We start from the raw sequence: 13,169 nt of genomic DNA, 5'->3' as shown, positions 1-13,169 counted from the left end.
AGTGCTAAATATAGCTCAGTGCCACTCATGATCAGTGGAGGCCTGTGAGCTCGATGTGATGTTTTTTTTCTTACGAAAACATACAATACAATACAATACAATACCATACAAAGCACTACCATACAATACAATACAATACGATACAATACAATACAATACAAACACACTTTCTTATCTCAAAATAAGAAACTAACATGCACATCGGAGCTCGGCGCAAGGCACTACGGTCATGTTGGCTTGCCGCGGCTACAAGCGGGGCAACTCTTCAACAAACCATGATAAAATATACCAACAGCGTTATTTCCGGGAATCCTCTATACTTACGTGAAGGTTAACTGATACGAAATGTACAATCTGGCGCACCAACACTTTTGGCAAGACGCAACCAGATCAGGGCCGTTACTAAAACTCTTACACTGAAATATGCACCCCACCCCTCCGACTGACTGACTGACTGACTGACTGACTAGTTAGATTTTTGCGTCCCCTTCGGACCAGTTGGCCTATCTTGGGACCGTTAGAGTTAATACGCCACCCCTCCGTCATTGCCATTCTAGTGACCCATCACCAAGCACTCCGCCCCCGTTGATGATTACCACAGGCAAACAACCTATTAGGGACTAGTTTCAAGTTGTTGATTTGCTAGTTTGAGGGGGAGGGGGAGAGAGGGAGGGAGGGAGGGAGGGAGGGAGGGAGGGAGGGAGGGAGGGCACCTGACCACAGGATTGGAGGTGACGGGGTTGTGGAACCGCTATCTGTTTGTAAAAAACCATTGTGATTTAAAAACATTCCGCCCCCCCCCCCCCCCCCCCATCTGCCCAGAATTAAGTACGCAGCCTCCCAAAATAGCCCCAAGTCGGGATATAGCCGTGTGCAGACTTCTTGGATTGGGCAACACCTACTTATTCAGTCTATCGCGATGACCAGCTTACTCGGAGTTCAACATGTCCTACTGATACAGAAGAATCAAATGTACTTAGCTACGTCTATGTCTAATTTTGATTGTGTGCTCATCATACACATATATACAGGGATATTGCTATCATTTATTCTCAGAATTGTCCGAAATGGATACAACAGTTTCCGCAATTTAGCAAGTGTCAAGCTGTCCTTGGCGTCATCTTTTTGAAATCGTGGAAAAAACTGCTTTTTGACGATTTGAAATAAATGTTTACGTTTTGTCGACTGCCTTCGCGGCCATTCCTCAAAACATCACTAAAGTGGTTAGAACTATGAAACAAATAATAAACGGGGTTAGAAAAACAATGATGATTCTTGATATCACCACAAAGTTAGCACAAATCTACTGACTGACAGCTGTTAGTTTGGTAACACCACTCAGTGCGTATACCGCATTTACCAGAGCCACCATTGCAGGAAGCAACACTTCAACACGCGTTGACCGTGGACACATTTTCTACAAAGGAAGCAAAACTTATGTACAACAGAGTATATATCTCACTATATGTTGCCACTCATGTCATTTGTGCACGTGAAACCAACCTTGGCCGAGAATTGCAGCGAACACAACACAATACCTGGTCCATGTAACCGCCAGCTTCGAAGAATTTTGGACTGTAGACAAATGTAACTTACTCTGAAATTCAAGCAGCAGCATACCAGCAACTACGCATAGCGAAAGCGCCAGGATTGATTCGAATGACAATGACGTTTAGAGTTTTATCGCTCATAAAGACCAACAAATATGTACACTAAACTGTATGCAGACCGTGACTTCGTTCGTTTGCAAATTTTTGTTAGAAAAGAAAAATGAGAGCTAAACAAAATAGCAGTTGGACCAGCAGAATTGAAACCAAATGGAGACTGCTATAGTGTGTGGGCAGGTTGATTCATCAAAGAAATTCTACTCAAATGTGACCAAATCTATTTGAGAAATAAAACATGGCCGCAAGAAAACAAAGTGTCGCAACACGTTTGTAATAAGAATGCAAATCAAATGAGGTGAAGCGCTATTTATAGATCTGACAAACAAAGGGACGTAAGCGCTCTAAGTGCACACGACATGTCTGTGCAACAAGAGTAAGCGAGATTTATAATAAGCTTGAATGGGGAACACATTGAATCAGAGCTGATGATTTTTCTCTGGTCCACCTGCAACCCTACCTCTCTGCTTTTCTGCTAGTTTCTACTTTCTGACAGGATTCTATGTAAACAAAAACCCACACCCAAGAATGGTCAACTTAAGGAATCTTAAAACTGGAATGTTATAGCGTTTTGAATTAAAGCGGGGTTTCATAAATGAACCTTTCTTATTTTGGCATCTTTGGCAATATCTGTTAGAGTTATTGTTATTACAACCTTTGATCATAGACACAAAAAAACATTCACTATATTAGGTTCATCTAGTAATCTCTGATGTGGACGAACACACAAACAACAATAACATCAACAACAGGAAAAAGGACCTGGCTTAGTTAAGTGTTGTCTCTTTGATCTCATGATAGCGATATTCAAAGTCCCCCCGCGGGTTATGGGGAAGAATTTACCCGATGCTCCCCAGCATGTCGTAAGAGGCGATTAATGGATTCTGTTTCTCCTTTTACCCTTGTTAAGTGTTTCTTGTATAGAATATGGTCAATTTTTGTAAAGATTTTAGTCAAGCAGTATGTAAGAAATGTTAAGTCCTTTGTACTGGAAACTTGCATTCTCCCAGTAAGGTAATATATTGTACTATGTTGCAAGCCCCTGGAGCAAATTTTTGATTAGTGCTTTTGTGAACAAGTGGCTCTATCCCATCTCCCCCCCCTTTCCCCGTCGCGATATAACCTTCGTGGTTGAAAACGACGTTAAACACCAAATAAAGAAAGAAAGATATTCAAAGACTAATCAAATCTTATTAAAACAAAGGATCAATCAAATCTTATGCACATCACATCTGGGACTATTGGATTTCTGCCCAAATCAGAAACCTCAGAATTTCTTCTGGACAAGATCCAGGCCAAGCCACAAAATCTTACTAACAGAGAATGGTTATTCGTTTCAGGTTCCCCGGACACCAGCTACCTATGCAGGCGACCGGTACGTGTAGCAGAAGAAGATATGGAACAAAACAAGGAAGAAAAGGAATATAGAAACAGGGTGATGAAGAAGAAAGACTGACACACTGCAAGATGGCAGAGCGAGCTAAGGAGGGGAGTGCGGGGGAGGGGGGAGGGCCAAAGCACAAGAAGCAGACGACCATCTTACCTGTACCTGAACTTCTTCGCCTCAGGCGAGTTGACCGCGTTCAGTTTGGTGAACAGAACCCGGATGATGTTGAGAAACAGCACGAAGTTGACCTACGAGCAGTAAAAATTAACATAATTACTGTTATTTGCAATACATCGAAAGCGTTCTCGTTGTATACTGTTTCAGTCACAACAAGCGATAACCGTGATTGTCAGTGCAAATTAATGCCATCGTCACTGTCACATCAGTTTTGTTCCGAATGGTCCTCGCTCATTTTGAGCACCTCTTGTCATCGTCATCGTCTCCGTCATCATCATCATCAGCCTTCCCTTTCTTAGCATCATGTCTAATTCAAACCCCTTCTCTTTCTCCAGACATTTAAAGGTATTTTTCTCTCCAATTTAAGTAGCTTGTAAATCTGCATTGACAGATCGACAGACTGTCAGACTGGTTGGGTAATTTGTTGGCCTAGGTTGACCCTTGATCGACCAATTGTCCTTATTTTGATTGCTCAGATTGCTCCATTTTCCTTGTTTTTATCAACATTTTCCGGGGGGGGGGGGGGGGGGGGGGGGGGGGGGGGGGGGGGGGGGCACTTCGCGCCCTCAACTAAACGCTTCGCGTCGTCGAATTGTCCCAAACAAAAATTTGGAAACCCCCCTTAAAAATGATGTGATCCGCCCCTGGCTCCTATCCCATTCTAGACCCTTTTTTTCTGCTGCCAACTCCGCAATCCCCCCTCCCCCCCCACTTCTTTACCTCTCCAAACCAGGATCTCAGTACGCGTACACTTACCACAATAGACAAGACAATGGGACCTTTCATGATCCAAAAATAGGCTTCTGTTGGATGTGTGTTCCAGCATCTGAGAAGAGACAAGAATAATCTTTATGTGAGGAAAACACGTCAATGATGGAAAGGCTGGTTCTCATAAAAACGGCTAGCCTTTGGGCATTCATTTAGAAACTACATTAAACAGAATCGTCAAGAGAAAATATCAAAATATCATCGCCTCTTCTTTTCTTTTTCAGACGTGTTATACAAAAAAAAATGGAAATACACGTACGTACATACATACACATACATGTGCGCACACGCACACACACACACACGCACACACACGCACACACACACACACACGCACGCACGCTCGCACGCGCGGATGGGGAGAAAGGAACATTATCATCAACCTGACGATGACATCATTTTAATTACCGAAATGCATTGATTCAAAAACATATAGACTGCTAACGTTCCAAAATACAGATTAAACAGACAAACAAGAGCCTTTCAACTTTGACCAAATGGCCGGATGTCAACCATCCCACACTCAGCTACGTCGTTCATTTGTTGTTTTTGCCTCATCATGATTTTTTTGTCAGTCCACTATGAAGACAATTGGGTCGATGTACTTGTGAGAGTCTTGTTTTGTCGTTACAATAATAACTAACCTTTCTTCTTTTAATGTTAATTCTAAATGCATAAACTTTAAAAGAAACGCGAGAAGAAAGCACTCACAACACGTTTTCGTTGGTGGCTCTCACAACCACCCAAGGAATGACAAAGGATAAAGGTGCAGCTGGAAAGAGAACAAAGTTGTCACGATTAAGAATACACGCTTTAAACGGGTTAAATCTGCACGGTTTTGGTCGCTTGATTTTTTTCAAAGGGGATATGCTGTGTTAAAACATTCACGCCGTTTTACGCAAATTGGCAAGCTACATACGCTTTGCAAGGATAACCAAATTCTGAAAGTACTTGCACTTTCAAAAACTGCAAGGTTTCGCAAAGGTATAAAAGATATGTATTTTGTAAAGTGCTAAAATAACAAACACATATCTAACATGTAAAAACGCGTTTCATGAGAGGAGTGAAAGTCGCTTGTTAATAAAGTCAAGGCTTGTTATTCCATAAAGTGAGATTGATTCCGTATACATTGTTCTTACACTTGTTTCAGATGTCGTAGATATTTAGAGCGTTAACGTCACTTTCTTTCTCAAATAAAAAAACCCAAACTATTATGAAAACAATCAAGAAACAAGCACACTACGGCAACAATTTTATCTCTCATTTATCACGCTTGCAAAATGTATTTCAATTTTCATGAAAACCAAACGTTCAGCGCAAAATTAAGCAATGAAACCATAGTTGCAAAAGAAAAGACGAGACATTGGCCGGGTCACCACACCAGGAGGGTGAAGGCAGAGTGTGCCACACTGTCACTTATTAGGCTGACTTTGTGTGCAAGCACGTGCCGGCCGTGTTCAGTTGCCAACCAAATGCAGCAACAACGTTGCCATCAAGTGCCCCTCTGAAGAGCTATGATTGATCTTCAATATTCATAACGGGGGGAAGAGTTTTGAAGTCGGGAGTGTTGCCCTTATAGAGTGGTTTGTGTTCGCTATTTAACGCAATTGACACCCTCAACTCAGTTCAGCGCTGTCTTCTGATCGAGTCGATCATAGAGAAGACGTTTGGGACGATCTTGGGTTAGGGGCCGCCATCCGGCCCGCGTGTCTTCCTTTCAAGTGACCCTCAAAAGAGCAACAATCAATCTTCAAATTCATAATGGGGACAGGATTTCCAAGGAGGGAATGATGTACTTTTGAAGAGTTGCCATTGTTTGTGTTTTTGGGACCGAGAAATGCCTGGCAAACTACTAGGTTCGAGGCTCCTATAGCTTCAAAGTTGAGATTTGAGATATTTGCTTCATTCGCTTATTCATTACGCCTGATCCGGAAGTTTAAAGCGTACACAACTAAAAAAATATAAAGTAGTGAATATAACCGGTTAGAAATAAAAGCACAATGAATATTGCACATATAGATAGTTTACACGAAGAAGGGAAGAGAAATGAACTTGTCAGAGACGTGCATACACTCTTTCCCCTTTCGCATCGATTATGAACATGTGAGCTTTGGTTCCCATTTCCCAACTGACCCACTTATTTCCAATTATGGATCCCCCGAATACTCTATTCTTCGAAGCTAATGGCTTCCCCAGTGTCAGTAGTTTGACCACACACAGGGAAAATGATTCTCATTTGCGCGAGGTGCCTTCCTTTGTGATCTAGTCAAACGAGGGGGTGCCAGCAACGTTGTCGGCTAGAGAAACGTTGCCAGAAGGCCTCCGTTGTGATGAATAGACCTCATCAGGTCCTTTGATATTAACAATTTAGCACCGACTCATCAGAATGTCTTCAGGATCGAGACCTCCAGAGTTGGCTGGTTTTTTCTTCTTCAAATAATCACAATTTCAGTTCTAATCCTAAAACAAAAAGGGGAGAAAAACCTGGAAAATGAGATTGGGATTTGGAAGTGTACAACCTCCAGGTTTCATTGTCTTCTAAGAACAGCATGGGTTAAAAGAAACCGATGGAGAACTATATCACTCAAAAACAAACAAAAATCGAAATCGAGTATATCGACGAACTGAAAACAAAAAGAAGAAAGACACAAGAAGAAAAACACATTGGAGAGAATGAAAGGTAGTGATTTGTGGATGGACGGAAGAACGAATCAAATAAACGGACAAAGGTTTGTTTGTTTGTTTGCTTTAAAGGCATATGTACGCGCTCCCGTGTTTACAAAGTGTACTTACTGCCTTTCACGCCTGGTGGCGTGTAGGGCAGCGACATAAGACCATGTAATGACGATATGTCGCCATGCGCGGACCATATACATGCATTACAGCTTGTTCTAGCCTCTGAAAAACTGAGGATGTCAACAAAGACGCGAAGTTATTTCCCTTGCGTCAACGTTCCCTCTGTTGGCAAATCTATAAATAGGACGATCTAGATCAAAATAAAAATTCAAATATCTCAACATTTAAGGGGTCCTAGACCACAATATCTTGCAGGGAACTTAATTTAGCATGTCTCCAGCTGTTGGTAAAGCAATTAGCGTGTATAGTCATCGAGTACATATGGCTTTAACGCCCAGCCGACCACGAAGGGCAATATCAGGGCGGTGCTGCTTTGACATATAACGTGCGCCACACACAAGACAGAAGTCGCAGCACAGGCTTCATGTCTCACCCAGTCACATTATTCTGACACCGGACCAACCAGTCCTAGCACTAACCCCATAATGCCAGACGCCAGGCGGAGCAGCCACTAGATTGCCAATTTTAAAGTCTTAGGTATGACCCGGCCGGGGTTCGAACCCACAACCTCCCGATCACGGGGCGGACGCCTCACCACTAGGCCAACCGTGCCGGTCGGACGAAGGTGGTGATTAATGTAGAACAAACCCTTACACACGCGCAAATAAAATTTGGGACAGTGTAAAAACAAATGAAGCAGCAAAAAAGTAATTCAACGATTTAGGTTTCATTGACGTCATTGAAAAGGACGATGACTTTTTTTCTTAAGGGGATTACCCCACCCTTGTCCCTGTCAATGAATCAAAACGCCGGAGACGTGTGCCAGTAAAGGATTAGGATGCATGGCGACCACAGACAAAGCGGTGGGAGGCGTACGCAGGCAGTAAGGGGTTTTAGGGGTGGAGTGGGAGAGACAGAGCTCGAGAAAATGAAGGAAGTAGGTGACATTAAAGGCACACCCCTTCTCCATCCTGAACTCAGGTCAAAATGAGTTCGGCTCATTCTCTTCCTGACAGGATGCCTTGAGTTTCCTTGTCTGGCAAGGAAACCGATTTTTGTTTTACACATTTAGAGATTTTTCGCGATCATCGATAATGATTTTTCATGGTGTTATTTAATTTTTAAATTACAAAGGAATTGATTTGTAAGACAGTTTCAAGGGAGCTATTTTTTGGCGTATTTACTGTTTACTGTGCAAACAACTCTAAATATGGCAAAAGTGTCACGTGATAATCAACCGTTTGGTTTCGGCGTTCGCTGAAGCAGACGATTTTTTTCTGTAGTGATGCAACCATATATTACGGTCTCCTTCCGGCAGCAGTCCCAAAATTTCGACTTGTTTTGACCTTAGAACGATGTCTTTATCATAACTGTGAAGAACAGAACGGAGATCACTGTCGAAGTCGGCCAATCTGCAAATCATTTTCGTCTCGCGAACACTGATCTCAAATTTAGATCAGTGCGGCTCGCGAAAAACATATGGGAGATAACTCTGTATTCCTAGTTTTGATAGATTCGCGTAGGACTGTCGCGTCCGGTCAGGGAGAGAATGAGCCGAACTCATTTTGACCTGAGTTCAGGATGACTCCTTCCCGTGAATACAGTTCGGCTCAACATCTCAGATGTGACCTGGCTGTGACGTGGGATTGTTTGTTCGTTCATGGGCTGAAACTCCCACGGCTTTTACGTGTATGATCGTTTTTACCCCGCCATTTAGGCAGCCATACGCCGCTTTCGGAGGAGAGTGACGTGGGATAAGATCCTCCCTCCACTTGGACACATACCAAAACCCCAACTGCTAGTGGTTGTGAGCTGGACTATCTTATTGAATTAATGTATGAAAAAGACACTTTACGAAAAGTAATTCATAAAAAAGCCACTGTGCACAGAGAGCACACAGGATATTTAATATAGTTGTGACCCTCCACCACGGAATGAGTCGCATGTCACCTTTGCATGATGTGTTTCATATTTTTACATTTTTCTAAAGAGTTTTTTTATGCTCTATCCAGTGGTGAAAACCGTTTTAGAAAAGAGCGAAAACTGTTTGAGTTATAAGCCTGTGACTAAGGTGACCCTCACACTGTTACCAGACACTCCCCGGACTTTTATTTAAGCCTAGCGCAGAACCGCGCGAGGTGACATGCGACTCATTTCGTGGTGGAGGGTCACATTTATAGTTGTGACCCTCCACCACGGAATGAGTCGCATGTCACCTTTGCATGATTTTCATATTTTTACATTTTTCTAAAGAGTTTTTTTATGCTCTATCCAGGAGTGAAACCCGTTTTAGAAAAGAGCGAAAACTGTTTGAGTTATAAGCCTGTGACTAAGGTGACCCTCACACTGTTACCAGACACTCCCCGGACTTTTATTTAAGCCTAGCGCAGAACCGCGCGAGGTGACATGCGACTCATTTCGTGGTGGAGGGTCACATTTATAGTTGTGACCCTCCACCACGAAATGAGTCGCATGTCACCTTTGCATGATTTTCATATTTTTACATTTTCATAAAGAGTTTTTTTTATGCTCTATCCAGGGGTGAAACCCGTTTTAGAAAAGAGCGAAAACTGTTTGAGTTATAAGCCTGTGACTAAGGTGACCCTCACACTGTTACCAGACACTCCCCGGACTTTTATTTAAGCCTAGCGCAGAACCGCGCGAGGTGACATGCGACTCATTTCGTGGTGGAGGGTCACATTTATAGTTGTGACCCTCCACCACGGAATGAGTCGCATGTCACCTTTGCATGATTTTCATATTTTTACATTTTCATAAAGAGTTTTTTTTATGCTCTATCCAGTGGTGAAAACCGTTTTAGAAAAGAGCGAAAACTGTTTGAGTTATAAGCCTGTGACTAAGGTGACCCTCACACTGTTACCAGACACTCCCCGGACTTTTATTTAAGCCTAGCGCAGAACCGCGCGAGGTGACATGCGACTCATTTCGTGGTGGAGGGTCACATTTATAGTTGTGACCCTCCACCACGGAATGAGTCGCATGTCACCTTTGCATGATGTTTTTCATATGTTTACATTTTCATAAAGAGTTTTTGATGCTCTATCCAGTGGTGAAAACCGTTTTAGAAAAGAGCGAAAACTGTTTGAGTTATAAGCCTGTGACCAAGGTGACCCTCACACTGTTACCAGACACTCCCCGGACTTATATTTAAGCCTAGGGCAGAACCGCGCGAGGTGACATGCGACTCATTTCGTGGTGGAGGGTCACATTTGATATGTGACCAAGTGGACAGCTGGTCTTAATCTACGTAAAAGCATGGTCACATTTGAGGATGGCGAGTCCAACCGTTTCCACAAGAAGGACTGTGCATTTAAAGCGAGGTCTACAAAAAAGAGCAGGACTCAACATTAATTTAGAACCTTCTTATCAAACTTCCTTGACCCTTTCAGTTTCATGTTTTTACATTTGAAATATATGGCGAAGGAAAAGAAAAGAGGGCGGACAGATTCAATTAGAGCAGGTATACAAATAACAAGGGGGCAATTAAATTTACCGAAGCTCGTGTGAAGAACCTGACGTCAAATAAAAGGGACCCAAAAAAGGGGAAAATAGAAAGAAAGAAGGAAGAAATCAGAGAATGACAAGGAGGAAAAGCAGGATTAAAAAAAAAAAAAAAAAACCAGTAGTGAGGGTAGAGAAAAAAAAGACTGAGATGATAATCGGACGAGAATCAAAAAAAAAAAAAAAAAAGGAGAAGGACAAGATGAAGATATTCCAAAAAAATGTTAAGTCTTGTCCTCTGTTAGACCTAATGCCGTCTTCTTCATTCGCTTTCTCTGTCTCTCCCGCCCCTGCTCCAAACACTCCTTTCTCCCCGAACATACCTCTCTCGCTTTGTCAATAACCCTCATACTTTTTTCTGGCACACGTCTGCGGAATTTTGATTTAGCCACAGGAACAAGGGTGGGATAATCTACTTGAGAGAAAAAAATGCACCTCGTTTTCACCTACTTTTGTGGTTTAAACCTGCATTAATTTCAAAATTCTTTCCCAACAAAATTCCTTTCTATATATTTATCTTTAATCAAAGTATTTTTCTTCAAAGATGGTGTTTGATCGGAGAACATGGGTTGACAGCTCACGCCATCTCTCCCTACCCAGCCACTGTTTAGACACATTAGTGTCCAAACACCTGTCTGACCAAGGTAATACAATGAACAGAACAAGAGAACAAACAAACACAACAACAACACACATACGCACTCACACACACACACACACACACACACCACACACACACACACACACACACACACACACACACTCACACATACACACACACACACTCACGTACACATACACACACACACTCACACATACACACACACACACACACACACACACACACACACACACACTCACACACACACACACACACACACACCCAAGCCTACTTTCAAAAAGAAAACAAAATCTAGACTCACCCCATCCACATATGATGTAGAACTTCATACCCGTCCTCTCCGAGAAGACAGCCACGGAGATCAACATATGCAGGTACAGAGCCTCCACAAAAATCCACGTGTAGTTTGCTCCCAACACGTAGTGGAAAGTGGTGAAGAACAGCTTGCATTCCCAGTGCTGTATCCAACAATAATACGGATAAGAATGACTTGGTCGTGAGGCAAAACATTACAAACCCAAAGACGACTCGAGAAGTCATTGCATCTCCTTGTTCATGAACTGAGTTCTTTTTATGATTAATTTGGTTTAATTTTATTTTACTGAATTCCGTTTAATCTAATTCAACTAACATGACTTTATTTATTTCTTAGCTCCATATTTCCTTCGCCCCCTGCATCTCTCTGTCTCTCTCTTGCTCTCTGTCTCTATATCTATCTCAATCTCTTTGACTGCCTATCTCTCACTCCGTCTTTCACTTAGTCGCTCTGTCTGTCTGTCTCTCTCTCTCCCCTCTGTCTCTCTCTGTCTCTCTCTCTCTTAGTCGCTCTGTCTCTGTCTCTCTGTCTCTCTCTCTCTCTCTCTCTCTCTCTCTCTCTCTCCATGGCGCTCTCCTACCTTTTACATCGAGTCTCTCTCTCCGTCCCGCTCTCTGTAACCTTCTCTGTCTCACTCTCTCTCTTTTACTCTGTCAGTTTGTGTCTATCTTTCGGTCTCTCTATCTTTCTCATTCTGTCTGTCTTTCTCTCTCTACCCCCCTCCCCCCTCCCCATCTATCTATTTTTTCACACGCCACCCCGTGATAACTGAACCCGAGGTCTGAAAACACACTGACGGATGACACAGCCGTGCACTCACCGAACTGTTCTGCTTAAACTGCACGCCATCCGGAGTCTCGATGACGTCCGAGGGGAAGCCCAGCCCCTCCACCAGCAGGTTCTCCTTCATGAAGGAGATGGACGCCCTCAGGATGAACGACCCGAACAGGTTCACGTGGATGGTGTTGCGTGGACAGTGAAGTCGTCTGCAACACAAGTTATCAAATAATTTTTCTTCTATTTCTGTCTTTTTGTCTGTCTTCCTTTGCTTGTTTCTTTTTTTCGGTCTGTCTTTATTTCTTTGTTTCTTTCATTTGTTTCTTTCTTTATTTCTTATCTTTCTTTCTTTCTTTCTGTCTTACATTCATTCTTTCTTTTTTTCTTTCTTTCTGTTTTCGTTCTTGATTGATTGATCGATTTACTTTTTAGTTCACAGGTGTAAGTATCAACTGAAGAATCCAGAGTCACGTACGAAACACGGGAGATTTTAATGTTTTTATTTTCAATAACAAAATAAATAGATTCACAGAGGGGAGGGAGGCTGGAATAGGTACCGGTTGTATTCCTCAACTGAAGAACCACGATTCATAAGGTTATTGCCTTCAACCACCTAAAACACGAGACTTTTTATATTTTTTAGATTGAGGATAGAGATGGAGACCGCCATGATGAACACCCCGAAGAGATTTAGATGCTTAGTTTTCCGAGTGATTGAAGTCGTCAACATGCAGATCTATCATAATTGTCATTTTATTTTCAGATTGAAGCTTCAACCCAATACACAGAATCACAAGGTTTTTGCCCTGCAGCTACCCTAAACACGAGGTTTTTGTTTTTTATTTCTAGATTCATTCAAGAGATGAAGGCCCTCAGGATGAACATCCCGAAAAGGATGTGAGATGCAAGGTGTGCCGGGAAAAAGCAGGTACATCTGCAACACGATAGTTTTGTTTTTCTTTATTTTTGGATTTGGGTTCAACGAGATTCGAGCAGTGAATGACTTGACGTGAAAACCTTCAAATACATGACCGTGTCAAGAATGGAGCAAACAAATGAAACGCCTGATTTTGGAGGTGGCTAGTGCGGGGTGTAATGGTTGTTTTGAGGGCAATGCTCCGGAGCAGGACGCTGACACAA

The 13,169-nt window shown here is 42.5% G+C and overlaps 1 protein-coding gene across 1 annotated transcript in view; it reads right to left on the bottom strand.

Annotated features, from left to right (window-relative positions):
- Positions 1 to 13,169, bottom strand: part of LOC138981263 (secretin receptor-like) — a 56,693-nt gene that overhangs the window by 14,160 nt on the left and 29,364 nt on the right. The window contains exons 7-11 of the mRNA XM_070354105.1: positions 12,073 to 12,238; positions 11,238 to 11,394; positions 4,708 to 4,768; positions 3,985 to 4,054; positions 3,208 to 3,299 (exon numbers count right to left, since the gene is read on the bottom strand). Of these exons, the coding sequence (XP_070210206.1) occupies positions 3,208 to 3,299; positions 3,985 to 4,054; positions 4,708 to 4,768; positions 11,238 to 11,394; positions 12,073 to 12,238 (546 nt within the window). The remainder of the gene's footprint in view (positions 1 to 3,207; positions 3,300 to 3,984; positions 4,055 to 4,707; positions 4,769 to 11,237; positions 11,395 to 12,072; positions 12,239 to 13,169) is intronic.

Source organism: Littorina saxatilis, linkage group LG12, assembly GCF_037325665.1.
Source record: "Littorina saxatilis isolate snail1 linkage group LG12, US_GU_Lsax_2.0, whole genome shotgun sequence".
Taxonomy (NCBI): domain Eukaryota; kingdom Metazoa; phylum Mollusca; class Gastropoda; order Littorinimorpha; family Littorinidae; genus Littorina; species Littorina saxatilis.
This window is presented reverse-complemented; position numbering and strand designations above follow the sequence as displayed.